The sequence below is a fragment of the Coccomyxa subellipsoidea genome (genome assembly GCF_000258705.1).
Source record: "Coccomyxa subellipsoidea C-169, whole genome shotgun sequence".
NCBI classification, from domain to species: domain Eukaryota; kingdom Viridiplantae; phylum Chlorophyta; class Trebouxiophyceae; family Coccomyxaceae; genus Coccomyxa; species Coccomyxa subellipsoidea.
The window spans coordinates 2491762-2513257 of record NW_005178039.1 but is presented as its reverse complement, the minus strand read 5'-3'; the positions used below and the strand labels follow the sequence as shown (position 1 = coordinate 2513257).

At 55.1% G+C, this 21496-nt stretch overlaps 5 protein-coding genes across 5 annotated transcripts; 4 read left to right on the top strand and 1 right to left on the bottom strand.

Moving 5' to 3' along the window:
• Window positions 1-703: 703 nt before the first annotated feature.
• On the top strand, window positions 704-4225 carry COCSUDRAFT_61710 (hypothetical protein; the record flags this gene model as incomplete). The annotated part of the gene is made up of 12 exons (XM_005649984.1): window positions 704-812; window positions 929-1021; window positions 1112-1149; window positions 1256-1379; window positions 1507-1701; window positions 1881-2022; window positions 2198-2466; window positions 2721-2875; window positions 3092-3264; window positions 3518-3650; window positions 3807-3971; window positions 4079-4225. The coding sequence occupies 12 exons, from the start codon at window positions 704-706 to the stop codon at window positions 4223-4225; spliced, it is 1743 nt and encodes a 580-aa protein (XP_005650041.1).
• A 1378-nt stretch (window positions 4226-5603) lies between these two features.
• On the top strand, window positions 5604-8070 carry COCSUDRAFT_61709 (hypothetical protein; the record flags this gene model as incomplete). The annotated part of the gene is made up of 5 exons (XM_005649983.1): window positions 5604-5771; window positions 5941-6120; window positions 6215-6367; window positions 6478-6723; window positions 7819-8070. 5 exons carry the CDS (start codon window positions 5604-5606, stop codon window positions 8068-8070), a joined length of 999 nt encoding a protein of 332 aa, XP_005650040.1.
• Window positions 8071-10528: 2458 nt separating this feature from the next.
• On the top strand, window positions 10529-14036 carry COCSUDRAFT_61708 (hypothetical protein; the record flags this gene model as incomplete). The annotated part of the gene is made up of 8 exons (XM_005649982.1): window positions 10529-10568; window positions 10687-10900; window positions 11239-11644; window positions 11975-12132; window positions 12344-12536; window positions 12740-13065; window positions 13321-13513; window positions 13737-14036. 8 exons carry the CDS (start codon window positions 10529-10531, stop codon window positions 14034-14036), a joined length of 1830 nt encoding a protein of 609 aa, XP_005650039.1.
• Window positions 14037-14305: 269 nt separating this feature from the next.
• COCSUDRAFT_61707 (hypothetical protein) lies at window positions 14306-18392 on the top strand (the record flags this gene model as incomplete). Its single annotated transcript, XM_005649981.1, has 8 exons — window positions 14306-14473; window positions 14695-14902; window positions 15138-15262; window positions 15427-15722; window positions 15956-16268; window positions 16407-16601; window positions 16791-18184; window positions 18317-18392. The coding sequence occupies 8 exons, from the start codon at window positions 14306-14308 to the stop codon at window positions 18390-18392; spliced, it is 2775 nt and encodes a 924-aa protein (XP_005650038.1).
• A 228-nt stretch (window positions 18393-18620) lies between these two features.
• COCSUDRAFT_61706 (acetyl-CoA synthetase-like protein) lies at window positions 18621-21175 on the bottom strand (the record flags this gene model as incomplete). Its single annotated transcript, XM_005649980.1, has 6 exons — window positions 18621-18632; window positions 19145-20065; window positions 20209-20331; window positions 20508-20621; window positions 20724-20921; window positions 21146-21175. 6 exons carry the CDS (start codon window positions 21173-21175, stop codon window positions 18621-18623), a joined length of 1398 nt encoding a protein of 465 aa, XP_005650037.1.
• Window positions 21176-21496: the final 321 nt, after the last annotated feature.

The window sequence follows — 21496 nt, the reverse complement described above, 5'->3', positions numbered from 1 at the left end:
CAGCCAGGCCCACGCACAAGGACAGGCCAAATTTGCACCTATAAAATTTCAAGACGTCTTCTGCGTTGTTTGAAGCTAACGCCTAACATGCCACCGGGCCCAGCTCACGTCTGACAGTAGTTTACTATGAGCACCTTGAGCTCACAACCAGAAGAATGCAAATTCACACATTTGCTGCAACCCATTCGAGACCTCGCAGCCAATTGGGACATAAATATAGCAAATGAACTCGAGGAGTACCTGGTAAGAGGTGTCTCGGCCGATCTTACACTGGTTAGCTCGAAACATCCGCTCACAACATCCTGACAACCTTTTATCTGCTATGCAGGGAGTCTTGGAACAAATCACCTTTTCCTTCGATGGCGGACCAAACCTAAACTTTGCAGAAGGTATGGGTCTTCAAACACATGGTAAATGATAAGTATCTTCAGGTTCAAAGTTGTCAAGTGAGATTACATCAAGGCATAAATGATAAGGACCTCAAACTCATGCTTGTTGAGTGAGTGCTCTTGTGTTGTGCAGCTGCCTTGCTCATCCAGGGATCAGCTTGCGTATACAGCAAGAAGGTGGAGCATTTGCACAGCCTGGTGTTCCAAGCCTTGAACTTCATCGGCGATAAGAGGTGAGGGCCCAGACTCTGGTTTGTGCGTCCCTGTCTACCAATCAAAACCTTGTGGAATGGCACAGAACATCGTATCTTCCGATGATCTACCACAGGAAACAGACTGGAACTGGAGGCCAGAAAGCGGTGGATGATGTGGACGAATTTGAGGATGAAGAAGTCTTCCTCAACCTGGATGATGTGCTGCAAGGTGTGCAGAGGAATGATTGCATCTGGCATTCTGCTCCAGATGTGGACGACATATCTGCAGAATTCGTTGCATGCAATGATGTACTATATAATGCAAATGAGCTTACCATGTCGCAGAGGGAGCTGGCATTGACATGGAGGAAGGGAATGCTGCACCACGGGAACTGCCAACAAAGCCTCCAGCAGTGATTCTGGCATTGGAGGACTCAGGTGATGCAAAGAGTCCTACTGGTAGAATTACCTGAATGATCGCATTTGCAAGCAGTTGTGAGCTTGGTCTGAGACAGGTTTGCAATCCAGGTCGTGGGGACAATGATGGCGAAGGTGGCTCCTACAGGGTGAGGCGGCACCCTGACACACAATGTCTTAGCTAGACTTGCCCCTGTGCCACATTCCCCTACGCAAATGGATGGCGAAGCTGATGCTGAGTCACTTTGCTGGCAGATCGCCACCTGCAGCGTGCACAAGTCTGGGGCGCTGCTGCTTGAGGCCCGCGATGGGGATCACATGGACGAGCAGATGCGGCTGTGCGATGCTGTGGGACCGTCCAACTCACAGCACCTGCTAGGTGACCACATGCACCTTTCTGAAGATTACCGCACCAAAATTCAAAAGTATCAAGTGGGGCAGGGCAATGCAATACCCGCTGTGTGTACTCCATGGCTCAAGGTGTCGCTGACGAGAATGCTGTGCAGGAGAGGACTGGGACAGCCATGGCAGGGAGGACATGGCAGGCCCCTTGCATGCTGAGGGGATGCCGATGGAGCAGGACCACTATGACGCTGGGGATGGCTTTGGTGCGGACGACGACGATGACGGTGGCGCCGTACAGCACTATGAGCCGCCAGAGGCCTCGCAGACTGCTGGAGGGGAACAGACCTGGACAGAAGGTGATATGCCTGTGCCCATCATTACAATTTGCAGTTCACCGGCATTCAGTCCCACTTGTGTAGTCCAGCACCTTCACCGTTTGCTACCGATATTCTACAAGCCCCATGTTGCGCTGTCAGAGATGCCGTGGAAGCTCTGAACGTGGGCACAAAGGTGTGACCATTATGATGCTGCGCAGGAGTTGAGGAGGGTCAGGTGAGGCATGCGCGCGAGAGGGCGCAGCCGGCACAGCGGGAGCTCTTCGACCCCTATGCGCCGCTGGACCCCCACGACGCCGGCTGCCTGCCACAGAAGCCCTTCAGGAAGATGAAGCCGCGCAGGTGCGCTCAGTCTCGTCAAAAGCCTTTCCTCAATGGAACACCCCTGCAGTCTACAGCAACAGCGACTTCAAGTAATAGCATGAAACACTGCAAGGGCCTTTTTGGAAAGCCTTGCGCTGGGCCATGGGTCAGGTACTTATGTGGAGCTTGACCAGCACAGTTTCTGCTGCTGCAGCCGACGGCGCACGCCAAAGGCGCCGGTGCAGGAGCCCGAAGCGTTCGCGGCGCCACGGCCGGCTGGCCCGTCCGCACTGGCCTTCCCGGAGTTCGAGTACGTGCTGCGGGCGCGGGCGGCGATGGAGCAGGCGCAGCTGAGAGGGGACAGGGACCATAGAAGGGAACGCCTCTGGAGGGACGCGCAGGACGGCGCTGAGGAACAGCAGCTGAGCGCCTTTTTGGCGGACGACGGCGACCAGCCATACCCGGAGGATGCAGACAATGACGGTGAGTAATGGTTCTTGATAGGAATTGCTCTTGAGTGTCTTGCATGTGATGGCCTTGTAGCATGCTTGAGTGGCAACTCTAGTGACGGGAGGGTGTATTGTAGGAGATGCAGACACTCACGGTAGGGTTTTTTTCTTGTCGTCTCCTTTCATTGCGGGTGCTGGATGGGCTGCCGACGTGTCACCATGTTGACTGCAGCTTTGGTGAAGAAGTTGAGTGATGCCAGAGATGCAGTTGGGTGTCATGTTGCTCAGGGGGGGTCCAAGACTTCAATGACGATGACAACTTTGGAGAGGGAGCGCCGTTTGACGACGATGACGGTGGGGACATGGATGTCGATGCCTTGGCAGAGGCTGCCGCTGAGGGCGCCTATACAGGCGTGCACGGAGCTTGGCAGCCCACAGACCAGGTGCGCTGGTGCTTCGCAGCATTTCATTGTCTCTCAAGCATCATCATTTGGCGATCCTTCCTGCAAAGTCAGTGCCCACAAGAGCAGGACCATCAGAACGCCGAGCCCTTTTCTACCTGAAATCACTAAATCCCTTCAGGAACCTCTTGTGACAGATTCTTTGGCAATCTCAATGGGTTTAGCGACTACAAGCAAGCACACCCTGTGACTGAGCAGGGTGAGGAGCCCAGCTACGAGGATCTGTGCCGAGCACACATAGAGGCGCTGATGGCGTCGGCTGCGGCGGCGGAGGTGCAGACGGGGCTGGCGGCGCGCGTCGCCACCTGGCGCGACAAGCTGGCGCCTGTTCTGGCCGAGCAGGACGCGCGCGGCGACTTTGACATCCACCAGTGCGCAGCTGACCTCTCTACGTGTTGTTGAGCAGATTTTATTGAGCAGACAAGCATTTTGAAGAATTTAAAGGGTTGGAAGTAAGATTTGAAATGAGAAAACTGCGAGAGTTCAGGATTTTGTAAGCAGAACATCCTTGTTGCCTTGCTGCTCACGATTCGTGCCTCACCTATGTTGATGAGCAAAGTAGCTTGGGGTATTTGTCATGTGGGCAGCCCACAGAGTGTGAACTGTGTGGGGCAATGTGGGCAGGTATGGAGAGGTCATCATGGAGGACCTGGCGAAGATGAGCCTGTCAGACCCGTCCAACTTGGAGGAGCTCAGGCTTGGGAAGGTTGGGCCGGTCACCTTTGAGAGCGTGGCCAAGAAGGAGCACAAGTGGCAGGTATGGTGATGATTGAAGCCCAACATGCACTGATCTCCATGCTATATTTCTTGACTGCCTGCATGTACTCCCAGCACCCTCAGCAAACTGAAAGCTTTCCCCAAGCATAGGGCTGTGTGGAGGTGTGGCTGAGACATATTAAATGATGCTGTGCAGGTGTCGCGCCTGTTCTCTGCCTTGTTGCAGCTGGCAAACAATGGCAACCTGGTCATTATGAGGGGGAGCAGCCCCAGTGAGCCCTTTGACCTGCAGCTGGCCTCCCTCGACCGCCCCCATGAACAGTTTGAGGAGTACCGGGCCCCCTCCTTCCTGCAGAACAAGGTACCCACCATCCTCCCGTCTACGCAACTCATACTGTGGCATTGCCTTTGGTGTCTGCTGCTTACAGTCAAGCCACCGTGTGGTAAATGTGAGGGATGTTGGAACAGGACCAAAATGTTCCTAAGGAGAGCGAGGCACCGCCGGCCGCCAAGCAGGCGCGCAACAAAGTGCAAGCAGCAAGCCCCGGGGCGGGCGCTGCTCGGAAGGCTACAGCAGCTCAAAAGGGCCCGAAGCGGAGAAAAGGGCGCAAGTGACACAGACTGAATTGACTGAGTGCTGAACGCGGTGAGGGGACAAAACTGTTGTTGAGTTGATGAGGACGTGCGGCGACAGCAAGCAGACGCCTCGGTGGAGTCGTTACATAAGTGACCTGAGATACTGGAAACGCAGTCAAGTGCTGCATGGTCAAACATGTTCAGATCGATACAAGGAAGGGTTGCGTTTATGACTGGCCGTGACGCAATAACATGCAGGAAATGAAATGTATGTGTGTGCACGATTGAAAGAACATGGTACTGCAATCTCAGGTCGTGGTGGGATTTTCAGTGTGGAAGGGGTTGCGCCTGTCATAGTCCAAAGCAAGGTCCTTTGGTGCTGATGGGGACCTGTCAGATTCTGTCAGCTTCTCAAATGTAAGCTTACGTAGTTGATCCGAGGCCACGCAGGCATTTAGCAGTATCGTCAGAAAATGGCGTTCACATCTCCTTTTATTGAACTAGATACCTTTTCCAACTGCATGCAGCAGGTGCGCCAACATCAAAGTCTGTCTCAGCTCGAGCTCCAGCTGCTGCAGCAGTCTCAATATGAATCTGCCTGAATAAGTCCTCAGCCTCGATGCCACTTCAGCATTAATAGCAGGTGCTGTATCTAGCAGCACTTGATCGCACCACCTGGCATGCCGCATGCAGCGGCTGAGTCAGGGGCGGCCCCCGGGGGCCCCTGCCAGTCACTGTCCCCGACAGAGTCTGTACGGATCCGGGCTGCGACATGCAGGCTCCTGTAGATTCCCTGGTGCGACCGCTTCCACCTTGCAACCACCAGGCTGCTTCTGCTGGCATCCCTTCTTCCATCAAATTGATGACCTTGTGCAGGGAACGCCGTTTTTTGACGTGGTTTCTACCAAAAAGATGAGCATGCATATTCTTTGATCCTATTCTTTGACGATGATTCTTGATCGAATTAATTCAGGAGCGGTACATTGCTATTGCAGATTTAATGGACTCCTAATTCGTGACGACCGATTAGCCAAGAGTTTTACGACACGCTTGATCCTCACGAGGAAGGTGAGCAAAAAAGTAACCAAGCATTTGATTTTTTTATATGAAAGTACTAGACCTGCACACGATGTGACAACTGATTTGGCTTGCAGAGGCCAGGAAGGACCAATTTCATCTTGTCCAACTCCTGGAGAGGTATACTCTCACTCCCTGATGTGTTTGGGAAGGCTTTGATCCTTTTCTGCAGAATATTATTAGTCTTCTTTTCATTTTTGCGTTGTGTTGGGGTACATATTTGGCAATGTCTGCAGATCTGTCCCAATGTACTAGGGCGCATGCCTCATGACCTCATCATTGGTTCAAGGGGCTGGATGGGGCAGGTGACAGGTACAAGGTTTGAATTCTTCCTACATGAATGCTTGCAGGTGCTGGCTTCGAGGAGACAGACTTTGCAGTCTTCCGGTTCACCCTTGGCATTCCGGGATTTGATGATGCGCTGATTCCCAGAGTGGTGGGCTTCATTGGAGCAGCTCTGCTCATTGTGAACCACCTCCTTGATCAGGGCGAAGCCACCAGCGCTCAGGTTGGCTGGCGCATGCCGCAAGGCTGTGCAATGCCACCCATGATGCCTTCATTATACACCAATTGAATGGGCATTTCCTGTCTCTTCACCTTGAAAATGAAACTCTCGTCGCAGATGTATCTTTGCAGCCTGTGCGATGGCTTCTGAGGTCTTGCATCTGCATGTACAGACCAGGACAGAGGTGTTGGGCAGTCTGCTGTCAGCAGTATGTATCGCGACGCCGAACATCGGCAGTCGCCTTCAGGAGGCGCAACCCGGGCGCGGCAGGATTGCCAAAAGCTCGCAGACACCGTCAGACTCCACTCAGATATTCCAGATTGCCGATGACACCAGCGACAGGTGTAAGACGGTGAGAGCCACCTCTGCAAGCCAGTAGCTGGCTTGACATCTCTGCTGGACAGCTCAGAGCATCGTGATGACTTGCTACATTGTTGTGATGGCAGGAGCTTGCATGGGCTTCGTATGCGCTCCTGCGCAACACAAACAGCAGGGGCATGATTGTGGCGGATAGGGGGAAGCTTTGGCTTGCGAGGGGAGCTGTGGGCCCAGCGGCTGTGCATGGCAACACTCCTGCTTCCCTCCTAGATGCCAGCAGGGTGAGGCGCTCTCTTTGTGTACAGCCAGTTGTTCACGTGTTTGATGTCAAGCGGTCTCTTGTACTACCAGCTGTGATCAATTATGTGACAAGTGTGGTTGCTGACTGCAGGCAGCTGCGAAGATGAGCACCCCAGACGGTCCATTATTCAAGGTACTTGCAGACAGAGAGTCTGTGTATCTGCCAGACCAGGCGTCAATTGGGAAGGCTGGAGCGAACAGCTGGTCTCTACTGCCTGAAAACTCGGGGAGCCTTCTCATCCAGGCATTACGGCCCCTCCCTGCTGACGTCCAGCCGGGAGACAGAAGCAGCGTGGAAGGAGACAGTGGATCTCAGACAGAAGACACGTCGGAACAAGTCAGCAGAGGGTTCATCTTGCTGTGGTCAGACAGGCCGCGCGCACTTTCACAGCGGGAGCGCCTTTGGGCAGCTGCTGTGGCAGCCAAACTTCAAAGCGTGCTCCTGTGACCTGGCCGGCTGGTCTCAGACTAAGGAAAGAATGTGCCTGAACAAGACTTGGAACTGTGATATTTAAATTGAGTCTCCTAGCTTTGCGTCCGGGATTTGCTGTGCATGCCTTCAGCATGATGATGGTCATGATGATGGGCTGCCAGCGGCAGTGCAGTGCAGCTAGAATGCTATGACCAGTATGCAGCGCCAACATTGAAGGCGGACATGTCACAGTACAGACTCTGTTCAGTTTTGATCGGATCAAAACTGACCACATCTGCCAAATGCGGAGTGACATCCTTTGGATGGACAGATGATCTGTCACAGATAACCTTTGTGTAACTGATCTCTTCACCACAATCTCCACACCTGGAAATTGGGCAGCCCATCTTGGGCTGCCTTGACAGTATTATGCCAAGCTGGGAGGCTATTGGGGGAAGCCTAAATTGGCTTTCTTTGGAATTTCAAAAGTGGCTGTCCGGTTTTGAAGCGACGATCCAGTGAACTCTACGAGATAAAAATAAAGATCGGTGAAGTGGTGTGCATCAGCGGAGTGAGGAAAAATCCTTGTCTCTAAATCCTCTACATTAACAATTCGTTTCAACAACTTGCAAGCTTTCGCAAGGTAGGTCGAGCTGCTTGCCCCGACGCCCTTGATACTGTCTTGCTCAAATGGCGCGGGGTGTTAGTCTTATATCCTCTTGAAATATTTGATAATGTAGGTGTCAGTTGTGAAGAGAGAAGGAGCTCGTGACGGCCCCGAAAATAGCCCAGATGGCGAGACAATTTCCAGGACTGGTGAGACGGCAGCCCTAACGGCAAACTCTCCTGGATATTGTATAAACAATAAAGACAGGATGTGCAGTGCTTAGGCCGACATACCCACCCACGGCTCTTTACTGCGGATTCCAGGCACACCTGGGCAGTCCTACTAGCCTCAAGGCAATCTGCCCAAAAACTGTGATCTCTCAGGTTTGACACAGGCTGTGCTGATCCTGCCAGGTGGTGCTTGTTCTCCTCGCCACAGCTGTGTGCTATGACGCGCAGCTCATTGGCAAGTCTGGTGGCCATGGTCCCCTGGGGACTCAGCCCTGCTGGGTGCCTGGTGTGCCAATGTCCAGATGGGGAACTCTCGCGCATGAGATACCAGGCTGCAACGTCACAGAATTCAAGGCAGAGCAAGCTGCCGCAGCCGCCCTGCTTGGGCGCAAACTCAAGGGCGCTGCTTCACTCCTGCTGCCTCTCGAAGGCTAGCCACCCCGGCTCTGTTGCTCCGCCATATGTGAGAGCTAGCAGGCCCCCACAAGAAGGCCCATTTGTCTTCCTGTCAACTTCAGGGCTCAGCGAGGCTCACCGTATGGTGGGATGGTAGGAATATAGGATTCGATACGTGTTACAAAGCCGTGGTTGTTGCACTGCACAGTGCACGCAAGCTGCTAAAATTTTGCATTTGGAGTTCCTATTGGGAGTCCCCGATCGGGACTTTCTTGACGAGTCAGACAATCTCTGTGGCAGGCCTAAAGTAGCGTGTTCTTTCTGTGTGCTTCTTTTCAGAGAGTGTGTGTAAATTTTGGCGTTTTAACAGCTCTAAACGTACAGATGGCAGCGATGAAATGGACTCTCTTAGTCCGGACTGGTGATGAGGTTGCAAATTTGACCACCTATCTACATCCAGGCCTGTGTCATCTCTGCTTCAGCCCGTCCCGCAGATGGTGAATGTCTAATAAACCTCGTGCTTCTGACTTTGAATGAAAGTAATTATTTCTAGCATTACATGAGTATGAGATGCCATAAAAGTGTCAATACAGTGGGCTGTTCATCTGGTTGCTGCAGTAACGCCATTCGTGGCACCTTCATCTGCTTCAAAGCTTTAGGTTCACATTCATAACGTTGTAGCAAGACGTTCCGAATAGAGTCTATAGTCATTCCCCCATAAAGGCAAATGAGCGTCGTTGCCAGGCAAATGATGCTATCTTGCTGGCTACCTTGTAAGCTCTGTGACAGCTCTGGAGATGGTGGGTGCACCCCCGGCAAGTGCTACCATACTGGTACATCATCTTGATGACCGTCAACTGTTGCATGCAAAACTGCCCATCCCGGACAGGCCGTGTTTATGATCACCTCAACACCTTACCCTGTGACACCTTGCCAGCTTGGCTGTCTAATCCTGAGCAGGTAGAATGGTCAAAAGCAAAGAGATTGCCATGAAATTCTGTTCAAGCAGAAGGAAGGAAGGAAGGAAGATTACATCACTCCAGCCGCCTAGGGCTGATTGGATGAACTGGCAGCATCCAAATAATCAAAACAATCCATCACAAAATGTGCAACACCAACAATGTCCAACTGCCACATGAATTGCTGCATCGTCACAATGGCTGCACCAAACAGCCCAGGATATCTGTCCCGAACAGATTGCAAGGCAGGGCACTCAAACACAAGGTGGCGCTCATCCCCAATAACCTGCTGGGCACAACGCATGCACAAACGCTGGGGCCGGGGAATCCTTGCCCAGCGGCCCGAGACATTGGGCAGACTATGACAACCCATCCTGAACTTCAACAGTATACGCAAGCAACGGGCACTCAAAGGCTGCTGTAAGAGCTGGCAAGGGTGGCGCACACAAGCTGGCCTAGCAAACCATCTGTGATATGTACACAAGGTGGCATTGCTGGACGGGCAGGTCCTAGGGCAAATGTCAATGTCATCCCAAACCTGCAGTGCTTGCGCATCTAGCAGCTGCATCACAGCATCAACTGAGCACGCATGCATAGGCCAGCAAAGCTGAGCATGTGCTGCGAAAGGCATGCCTACTTAGGCCACGCAGAAGACTTGGACCGTCCCTGGAACGAACAGATAAAGACGATGTTGAGCCTGGATGGACTTCAAGTCAGCTTTGACATGACTTATCACTTTTAATGATGTGCCATCGTTGCACTGCCTTGCAGTAAGCACTCCGGAGAATAGCTCGGCTCTAACGATGGCTCCTAGCTAGGTTCAGTGTTGAGAGTCTGATCGACATGAATCAGGAGCAATCGCAATGTATTTCCTGATAAAAATTCTCCCTCTAGCAACAGGTGGCACCACCTGCCTCATTTCTTGTTGGACGTCCGGGAGTGTCGAACTCGCATGTGCCTGGAAAGGACCAAACGCGCTTGGCGTATGGTGCTCGTTTTCACATGAACAGTAGGAGGTATGCCCTTAAATACAGTATAAAAGACATCTATTTGGGCAAAGGCATTGTCACAGCCCTCTACGAGGTAGTCAACGAGAGTGGCATGGCCAGTGCATTTCACGGCTGCCGTCCTGCAGTTCAATGCACGATATGGGAAGGTGCAAATGCATCCCAATCAATGTGATTATTTACGTTATGTACATAGGTTGAAGGTCCGCAGCGTCGCGGCCCAAAAGCTGTCCGGCTGAGAAGAGGCTCTTGGCATGCGGGTAAACAACCGGGCCAGAGAATCGAACTTGCACCTATTCTTCGTGCCCGTTTCGTGACCTTTCACCAGTCTCTTCGTAAGTTATAGAGACTGTGATGCTCTGGGATGCGTTTCCTGAAGCAAATGCATGGAAACTTGATTGGTGCTCCCCGGACTTGCAGGGTTGCTACGGTGAGTGTGGGGCTAAGAATTCAGCCCATGTTGCCAAGTGAATAAGCTTGTCGACTGAGGCAACTCCTTATCCACCAAAGATGGACACCTTAAGTCAGCAGATGGGGCAAGCAGCTCCTTGGAACCCAGACGCCCACAAAGGTGTCCTTGTCTTGCCCTTCATCACTCATATTGTTTGAGACTACCCCTGGCAGAGATGTTGATGTGAGCTAACATTGACTTTCACATAAAGGCCACTCTCATGCAGAACCCTGGGCAGGGGAAGCCAGGACGGAGGAGCGCCCACAGCTGCTATTCTCAGCTGCTGAGGCCCAGGCGCAGTCGCACATCCACATGGCACAGATCAGCCAAATTGCTCCAGAAATGCAGCTTGTGGAGACGGCCACAGGGATGCTGCACGGCGCAGCCGAGGCCAGCGTTGTTCCCTCATGGCAGCAGCAGCACTCAATGCCTGCAGAGTCCAACAGGCGCCAGTCTTGCAGGCAAGGATGCCAATTCTGCCATACATCTGGAGTCATGCAATTACTCTCATTTCCTCCTGCTGCTTGTAAAATGGATCTTTCAATTCCCATGAAAATGTGGGCCCTGGTTGGCGGGGGCCGGTATAAATACCGAACACTGTGCCCACGGTTGATTGGGTCTTTTGCTTGGATCTGGCGAGTCCAGCAAGGGGTAGCATTTTGGCAGCCTTTATCTGCAACTTGTCTGCAGACGCACCTTGCCTCGGGTAGGAATAGCATGCAAGAAAAGAATAACAAACAGTCGCAAACTGTCAATCATGATGACCAGCCAAATAAATGTACTTGTGCAGGAAGCGGCGTTTCAGGTCTGGTCTCAGCAGGATGCTGGCAGGCGGCTCAGCACCCGGGGATGACTTTTCAGAAGAGGAGTATGAGGAGCCTGACCCTGAGGACTGGCCGCCAGGGAAGGCACAACCCCGACACAGGAGCACGTTCCTGGACAGAGCAGCCCTGATGACACACCTGGACTCACATGCAACGCCTCTTCACAGAGCTGATACTCGGCCTTTGTTGGGAGAGGGCCGCAGCGGTGCGAAGGAGGCCACCCCTAGATGGGCCACTGACTGTGATGCTCCAGGAGCCTCTGGCCTGCAGGGAGGGGCCCACAGAGAAGGCCCAGCACACAGCCGGCCATCCCAGAGCCGCCCCAGGAACAGGAATGCTGCTCGGCAGCAGCCACACCCTATGGACCTGAAGGTGCGCAACTGGCAATGCTGTGCATCAGTTCGATCTTTGCTGCAGCACATGCCATTGACGAGCGGATATTGACTGGACTCATAGTCAAACTTGTTATGCGTGTGCCTTCTCCTCAGAGGCATCTGGTTAGCCAGACAGGACAGCTTATCTTGCAAACATCCATCCTAGTTCTGGTTGCTTTCTTGTGTCCATCTTTAGATTTCCTGTGCAGGCTTAGATTATTATGGTTCTCTCCTGTTGACATTCCACAGACTGCAAGCACATGCATCAGCATAAAAAGCAATGCAGTCGACTGTCTGGGGAGGTGAAGTTGGCCACCGGTATCTGCAGGAAGAGTGGGCGGCCTTTGAGGGTGGAGATGGGAAGCTGCCCCCTGGGCGAATCCATGTGCTGGTGGCCAAAGCGCTGACCAAGAGTGACACCGCTGGCAGGGTCATCCTGCCACGCGTGTCAGTAGAGTCCAACCTGAGCTTCCTCATGGGCTACAGGTGCCTTTCGCTCCCATGTGGCAATTGTTCAGCACAGATGTGATAAAGAACCAATGACGAGTGGTGTCTGTATCCTAGTGCACATGCTGATCCGAAAGTGATTCTCATGCTTTGTTGTTGCCGTGTTCTCGTGTTCTCAGAATGCAATGAACGTCCGGGATGAGCACAAGTGCATGTGGCGGTGACCGCCAGAGGGAAACATGGTGTGCAGGTCCTACAGCCTGCCGGTCAAGGACAGGGCGGGAAGGGCGTGGGAGTTTGTGATCAAGTCGTGGGCGAACGGCACGGAGCACCGGCGGGTGTATGTGCTGGAGCAGGTCTCGGAGTACATCAAGGTCAACCGCCTGCGCGAGGGCGACACCATCGGCATCTGCGCTGACGAGGACGGCGTCGTCACCATAGAGGTTGGATTGCGGCCCATATTGACACTTATCTGCAGACAAAAATCAAAAATCAACTTCCTTGACGCTAGCGTCACTTGGCTGGGTGGAGCCAGCAGATTACACATGCACATGGCACACAAAATCAACTGCGTACAGTGGGCTCATCTCGGGGAAATTTGCACCCCACATGCCGATCTGGGACTTAAAATCTGCCGTAATTCCAGGCCAACACAGCGGCGGTGCGAGCGACAGTGCTGCGGCCGGTGTACGGGGCGCTGCGCGTGCCGCCGCAGCTGCCGCCGCCGGACCAGTCCAAGGCGGCGCCGCTCATCTTCGGCACACTCGGCCGCTGCACGCGCAACCCCTCCTGCACCAAGCCCTCCAGTCACCCCGGGTTTTGTTCCGGCCCTCGCGCCCCCGGCACCGACCCAGGTGGCCGCCCGCGCCGCGACGCGCCCGGCCGAGCCAGCAGCCCCGTCTCTGGCGGCGCGCCCTCCAGCAGCGGCGGCACCGGCTCCGGCCGGCCCTCCCGATCCAGCGGCCCACGCAGGTTCGCACTTCCGGTGGTTCCGGCATCCGACTGGCTTAGGCCTACAACGGTCAATCGGCCAATTACTGCTCCCACAAAGTCAATACTAGAAGGACTGATGTAGGAAGTCTCCTGCACCAAATGTCACCAAGCACATTGTCACAAAACCTGCTTGTTCCAGCGGGAATATGCCACAGGTGTAATCCTCTGGCAACAAGCATCATGGCTGTGAGAAATAGAAACGGACAAGGTTTCTGAGGCACGAGATGAGTGCAGGGCGGGGTCAGGGGCGGGCCGCTGGCTGGACGACAACTGCAGCAGCGGCGGCGAGGCGGCCGGTGAGGATGTGACGGCGGCGCGGCTGCTGACGGCCGAGGAGCTGGCGCCCGGCATGCGCATCTCCAAGGCGCTCACCAAGCAGGACCTGCACACCGGCCAGGCACGCAGTCCCTTTGCATGCAGCCAGAACGTGCTCTTCAGAGGTTCGAAGGATGAAACAAATATCTCACGCAGCCCAGGAGGATGTTTCAATTGGCTCAGCGCCATTCTGTTGGACCTCCATTTGGCAGAAAAGCGCAAGGCTAAGCAGATATGGCTCTGGATCACATGTGCAGAGATCAGCTATCACATTATAGTGATGCAGCTTATTTGTCAGCTTCACGTTGATTACTAAATTGACTTTCTCTGCGCAGGTGCTGCTGCTGGCGGAGCAGGTGGAGGCGGCTCTGCCGGCGGAGTGCGCAGGGGCCGGCCTGGTGCGGCTGCACGCGCGCGACCGCCACGGCCGCACCTGGGAGCTGCTGTTGCGCGCGTGGAAAGATCCTGCCGGCTCAGCAGGCGGCCGCGCGCGCATGCTGATGCTGGAGCAGGCGGCCGGCTTCCTCAAGGACCGCGGCGCCAAGCCCGGCGACCACCTCATGCTGCACCGGCCGCCAGACGGGCCCCTCAGCATGGAGGCGAGTGCAAGCATCTTATATTCGCCAGGGGGCTAGGCCTTCAGGACATGTCGTTAGGAACGTTCCCCCATGCCTCCAGGAAGATACAAGCACCTGTAACTTGCGGTGCTTCAGAGAATGGTTTCCTTCCTCAGATTCTGTTGCATGTGATGTGATGCGTTGTACTTTGCAAATGCCAATGTGAGCCTAGACAAGATTCTGCTCACTAGAGTCAGTATGATCCCATGAGGGATTAAGCCTCTGGAGTGTTCTTAAAAATCCAAATTCCTCGCTTTCCTTTCTGTGTGCAATTCGCAAGGACCACAATGTGTGTGCAGGTGGAGCGCCTCAGCCTGGCAACGCCGATGTACAGGGGGTCTCCGCACCAGTCCCCTCCGTACGATGACACTCCCTTTGCAGAGCCTGATGCATTGCTGGATGATGGGACTGCCTGTCACCGCACAGGAGGCTGTGTCAAAACCCCTGGCCATCAGGTGTGCATGCTACACTCCTCCTTTGTGTCTCATTTCCCCAGCACTTACTCATGCATGCTCCTATGTCACGTGTGTCACATGTGTGGATCTCTGACCATTCGATTGCGGGTTTGGGTGGTCCACAACATGCTGCCTGTTGATATCCTGGTCCTGCACGCCCTTTCTAATCTGCAAGCGACTGACTTTCTGAGTTGACAAGGAAGTGTTCTGCATCATTCCAGGGCTTCTGCTCCAACCACAAGGGGTACAGGCGCCGTGCTGACGAGGATGGCACAGGACCGCAGGGCGCGCACTGCCTCTCTCCCGGAGAAGAGGCGGACGTGTGCGGAGCGATCCAGGCATGTGAGCCAGACCCCAGGGGCGACATCGTCGAACCCAAGCGCAAGTCGGCCGCTGCAAAGCGGCGCCGCCCTGCCAGGCGCCATGCAGGTGACTTGCACGATAGTGCCTGGCACGCCCACTCGTGCATCCAGAGACGTAGTTTGCCACATGCAGGATGCTTCTGCGACTGCTATCCGTGTGGGTCTCAGCACTGTTGCGCCTTTCAAAGGATCACTGTGGTGTAGCTCAGATGCGCTGAGTCAGAGCATCGGTATGTGCCCGAAGACTTATGCGTGGGCAAGACAGACACAGGCACATGACCAGCTGGTTGTGGTGATGTCAGGGAGCCCAAGGCGCCACCAGCGTGACAGCGCGCCACACCTCGTGGCCGTGGCATGCGGCGGCATGAGCGGCACTTACGACCTGCGGCAGGGCAGCATCGCTGTGCAGAGCGCAGACTACGCCCAGGTGCACTTTCAAGGCTCGGTTCACAACTATTATTTGCAATACTTGCTCATGGCTGTGTCTCTCCACCCTGCAAGGCGGCAAGGATGCCTGCTGATGGGTTGAAAGCATCCAGCAAAATGACGGACAACCAATGCACATGCCTGAAAGGAGTGGCAATTTCGCAGGCCGCTTGCGTGCACCTGGCACCTGCGGAGTTTGTGGGCCAGGCGGGAGAGCGGGATATCTCAGGCCTGCACTGGATGGAACAGCTGTACGTCCCGGGTGCATCACTCAGGCGGCCGGGTGAAGAGTCACGAGCAGTGTCTCTGGGAGCATGGCTCCGTCAACAGGGCCTGTTGCTGGACGCTGAAGGCGTCATGATGACTGATGCGCGAGTCGCCGGCCTCGCGTCGGACTTTGAGGCCCTGCGAGGGCCCGGCGGCGGCCGCGGCCTGCCCAGAAACAGGCATGCTCTGCTGTTGTCTTCAGGTCATAGAGAAGAGTGTGTTGAACATCGGGCATCACACCTAACCAAGTCAAGTACATTGCATTTCGCTTAAGCATAGGGCGCACTGCCCACCAGGCTTGCAGATATATTGCTTGAGCATGCTTCTCTCCTCAATGATTGCACACCGCTGTTCTCAGCACTTGCACTGTGCAAGTTGCACACGGTAAATGCAGCATTCTCAAAGTGATAAATGAAGGCATGCACAGGCTGGGAGGGAGCGCCGTCGTGAGGAAGTCACTTGAGATGTCACCACCGGCCACGCCCACCAAGCGCCTGCGCAGCTCTCTCCGCGCCGGTTTCGCCGCGGTGCACTCTGGTGCACCGGGCGCCACAGCTGAGGACAGCCTGGCCGCAGAAGCGCTCATCTCTCTCTGTGCCGACTCCTCCGGCGATGCGGCCGCACATGCATGTGCGGAGCTCGGCACTGAGGCAGCCTCCGCTCCTGCAGCTGCTGCTTTTGAGGCTTCTGCTGGTGGGGCCTGGGATGCTGAGCCCGTGGGAGGAGCAAGGCCTCTCCAGGTGGGTTCCCCATATTGTAAAGAGAAATAACAAGGGAAAGCCTTACGGAGGTGTGCTGCTGATGGTTGCACATGTGTATACTGTGCCTCGATCCCCATTAAATTGTACCTCATGTGAAGATGCATGGCTACGTGGCAGGTTCGGAGCCAGAAGAAGCGAGACGCCTTAGGCAAGCGCATAGAGAAGCCTCTGCGCAAGAGCAACCTGGGCCCATATGCGTCGGTGGTGAAAATTGAACAAGCAGCGCTGTTCAGCAGCCAGGCCTCCTGGCATGCGCAGCACGGCAACAGAGGATTGGCTGATGTATACAGACAGCCCCGGGCACTACGCCAGGTATGCTTTGACCAAAAACCTGCTCTATGGTAATTTGCTCTTGCTCAATATCATTCCAGCATGATTGATTTGTCTTCAGCTTATCTTATGCCATGTGTTGGCACAAAAGTGGGTTAATCGCTTGGCCGCCTCTATCTTTCATCGTTGATGAATTATCATGCCGAGTTTCTCTTTGTATGCATGCTTCAGGCAAAGTGGCAGGAAACGAGCCTGGCCATGCTGGGACCGGCAGCTGCCGAGCAGGTGGCCGCTGCTGCGGAGGAAGCTGCGCAGCAGGCGGAAGCTGCCGCCGAAACGGCCGCAGCGCGCGCCCGGTGTGAGCTTCCAGGTGGCGCCGCCTCGCGCCGCCAGCTCAGCGCTGAGTTGGAGGCCGGCGGCGTGGGCATCAGCCGCGCTGGCAGCTGCCAGATATCACAGGATGAGTCACCAGCCCCTGTTGCTGCCGCGCCACTCAATGCACAACTGCTGGAAGCACAGGAGAGTCTCCTTCAGCTCAGCAAGGCCCTGAGGCGGCCTGGGAGGGAGGGCCTGCAGCCTCAGGGCAGCTCCAACCTTGCTTGCACACTGCCAGGGATGACTGCTCAGCCAGCAAAGCCTGCGGATGCAGACAGCAAGCAGCATGCCAGGCTGCAAGCCCTTGTGGGACCACAGCCAGAGCAGAGACTCAGGCTGCTCGGTGCAAGCACTGCTGGCACTGCTGCTGCCCCCGTGCAGATGAGAGGCCAAGCACCTCCACATAAGTCTGTACCAGACCACCCAGGCAAAGCCAGCTCTGCAATCGCGCTGTTCAAGCCAACGCCACAAAGGCACGGCAAGAATCTCTTGGAAATGTTCACCAGCGAGCGGCCAATGTGGGAGCCGCATGTTGCTCCCGTTCAGGGGAGCCTGCTTCCAGGAGCTCAGCCAAGCGCTGAGTCAGCAGAGCTTCCAGGCAGGCTGATCTCCCCCTTCGCCAAGGCCCCTACTCTCCAGCCTCGAGGAGCTATGCAGACACATCAGGGCGAGAGCGCCTTCAGTAGGATGGGCCCTGCTGGGCGTGCAGATGAAGCCAGCGAGCGCATCAGAGCCTACAGGCCAGAGGCTTTTGCAGATCAGCATCAGGGTGCAGCTCAGCATGCAGAGGCCGGTTGGACTGTTGCCAACATGGATGCCGGCTGGGCGGCTGTTCCATGTCTGGCAGCCCCAAGGACATTCCCCAAAGCCTCTGAGGTGCAGCGCATGTGGCAGCAGCATGGCAGGGACAGTACAAGTGCCCAGCATGCAGTGCCTGGTGGGCACTGGCAGCCTGCCCTTACAGGAGCGGCAGATGACACAGATGTTTTGCCACTGAACCAGGCAGCATCCCGGGGCAGTGGTCCTTCCGTCCCTGCCGCATTTCAGCCTTGGGGCATGCATGACAAGCAGGGAATGATGCTCGGTGGGCAAGCCAGCACAGTGCAGCAGGGAGAACCACATTATGTCCAGGAGCACATGGGGGTCGCAAATGCAGCCACGGGGCAGGCGATGCCTGGATCCGGGTTCTTGAGCAACCAACAGACGTCTCACAGAAAGCCCAAGGCAGCAGAGGCCAGCCCTCAAGCAGGGTGCTGCATGACTGGGCATGCTGGGATAATTGATCCTCCAGTCTTGACCACACCGAGTCATCACAGCAGCTTCTCTCCGCAGAATGGCACCACAAATGTGAAGATGCCAGCTTCCCCGGTCATGCATTGCAGGCCGAGCTCTACCCCTACAGGTGCTCAGCAGCTCAGCCCTCACAGCCCTGTGTGCAGCCCAACTGGGATGGTGTGAAGCAGCCGAATCAGGTCATCATTGGACATGAATCCATTTGAACATATTGCAGGCAAATTGCCTATTGAACTTAACAAGAGAAGAATCATGGAATTTTATCAAGCAACGAATACATGTTATACAATGTTGACAATAACTCCTGATGATGTAGATGTCAGTGAACAAGCGCACGCCTTGAAGAATTGAGCAAGGATTTGAACATTGGCCTCGCCACAATATTGAAAGAATTTACATTCGGCTCTGCACTTGCCGTTGAGGTGCAAGCCACTGCAACATCTGTTCTTTGACAATATGTTTGAGCACCTTCCCAGACGAATTGGTTGGCAAGGCTTCATATTGTGCGACAATTGTGCGTGGCACCATGTAAGAAGACAACCCTTTCTGTTTGCACATGGTGGTGATTCTATCAGAGCTCAAGATAAGTTTGCTGCTGGACACTCCAGAGCTATTTGAGGACCTGATGCCTGGATCCCTCCTTGCATCTGCAGAAGACCGTAGCTCACTTCCGCTCCACTCAGCATTTGCATGCAAAACCAGCAACGCAGAGACCTGCAAAATTACAGAACATTAAGAAGAAGAAGGAAAACAGATCATGTTGTTACTTGGCTCTCAAGCATGGCTAACATGCTTGAACTTTTGCAGCGCAATTGGCCCTGTGCCTTTGATCACACCAGAGACATACAAGGCAGTGCAAGCGCCAAGAAAGGAGGAAGGGCTGCATTGCGCTCTGATTGTAAGGGCAAAAGACAGACCTGCTCCCCAAGCTGGTCGTGCGGCAGACCCACGACTGCAGCGCCGGCCACGCCAGCGAGCTGCAGCAGCACGCGCTCCACCGCGGCACCATTCACATTCTCGCTGCCGCTGCGCACCACATCCTTCAGGCGGCCCAGCAGCCACAGCGCGCCACCGGCATCGAATGCGCCCAAATCCCCCGTTTTTAGCCAGCCCCCCGGCAGGAACGCCCTACCAGACGCGGCCGGATCATCCCAGTAACCCAGCATCACATGCGGGCCCCGCGTGAGCACCTCCCCTGCTGCCCCAGCCGATGTGGCTATTCGTGTAACCGCCTGCTCCGCCCCTCCTACCCAGCCTCCACTCGCCACAGCTGACTCCGCACATGCAGCACTGCAGAGAACAGCCACCTCGATGCCGGGCGGCGGGTGCCCCACACAGATGCCCTCGGCGACTGCTGCTTGTGAAGCCGAGCCGCGGCTTGCAGCGGACGTGCGTAAGTAATCCGGGAATGGGCCGCTGGCTTCTGCATGCATGGGCCGGAATGTGATGGAGGAGCAGGCTTCAGTCATGCCATACGCGGTCATGCAGATCGCGCGGGGGAAGAGCAGGCGCAGGCGCCTCTGCAGGTGCTCTGGCAACTCCCCGCCGCCCAGCAGTATGCGTTGGACGCGCGTCAGTGCACTGCCAGTAGGGCACACCCCACGTGGGGAAGGGTGCGCGTGCGCGGGACCTGCTGACTGCGCTGCCAGGTCTGGTGCCGGGCCCACCATAGCGCTGGGTTCCCCATGGGAATTTACGGCGTGCGCCTGCGCTGCAGGGCGTGACTGCGCTGCTTCATTCAGGCTGACGACCATGGCAGGCACTGCTATGAAGGCTGTGACGTTGTGCGCCGCTATCAGATCCAAGGTTGATGCAGCGCTAAAGACTGGCTGGAATACCTGCGCTCAGACGGTGCACATTCACCATACCAACTGTGTCCATCTTATCGCACTACATAGAAACTTGACAGACAGTTCTTCGGGCCATGGCCATGCTGCTGTGCAGATGTGCTTTCAGTGGTCTCATGAGGCAAAGATCACACTTGCGTTGCTCCAGCCGCCAGCACAGCCAGCATCGATGACATGCCGCCGATGTGGAACAAAGGGGCGCAGTGCAGATAGACATCTTCCCGTCTGTAGCCCACCATCAGGAGCTTCGCAATTGCCTGGCGACCCCACACTTGGCTCTTACAATCATGAATGAAGAAGTAACACATGCACAGCAGATTGACGATTACTCTGCCATTGAGTGGGCACGGTGCATGTCAGGTCCTCTCGACATATAGCATTCAAACAGCCATCGCCTCAAAAGGAGATGAGGGACCTGGCACGCCCAACCGACCTGACTGTGAAGGGCCGCATGACTCAGCACAGCACCCTTGGGGGCTCCAGCCGTGCCTGACGTGAAGCAGATCATAGCCGCTCCATCCGCTCCTGTCTGGATATCCGCTCCTGTCTGGATGTCCAAATTGTGTGGGCCATCCCCTAGCTTTATCAAATCCCTGACATGACGACATCTGTTGGCAATGTCTTCTGGTATGTGCATATCCATGCCGACCACCGGCGAGGATGCGCCAAGGATGATACATCGGAGCCCATGATCTTGGGCAAGGCCACCAAATGTGGCCAGCACTTCCTCGTCGATGAAGATGATCTGTGCTCCAACAGAGTGTATGGCTCCCTGGGCCTCTGAAAAGCTCCATCGCAGGTTGATAGGTACTGCGAGAGCACCGGCAGCGAGCACCGCCAGAAATGCCTGTACATGAAGTGACAGAAGACTGTGAGCAATAATTCTAGTACTTCAGCTTATGCTGCGCATGGCATGGATTTACTGAGACAAGTGGCTCACCTCGAAGAACAAATCTGTGTTGCGCGCTACGAGAGCCACACTGTCTCCTTTTCTGAGCCCGTGCTCATCAGCTAATGCCCGTGAAAGGGAGGCAACCCGCAAGAGCACCTCTTCTGCTGTCTTGATTCTACCTCGGCAAACAGTGAGCACTCTGCTGGCATCTCTGTTCGCCAAGGACGTCAACAAATGGCAAATGTTTGCCATAAATTTGCCAGATCAAGTGATGACCTCCCCAAACTTGAACACTGGACTCAACCGCACCGCATCTCACTGCACACGCATCTTAATAGCGTGCGATTGGAGAAATTCTGTAGTCGATAAATCAATCAAATTCTCATGTGACAATTCTGCACAGCCACACACTGTGTGCCTGAGCTCTGCTTGAGAAAGGTGAATCAATGTCTCTTCGGCAGGTGCCCACAGCTGCCCAGAACGTGCCAGTACGTGGTGCCCGCAAAGTCTTCGCCCCTTTCCCTTTCTTA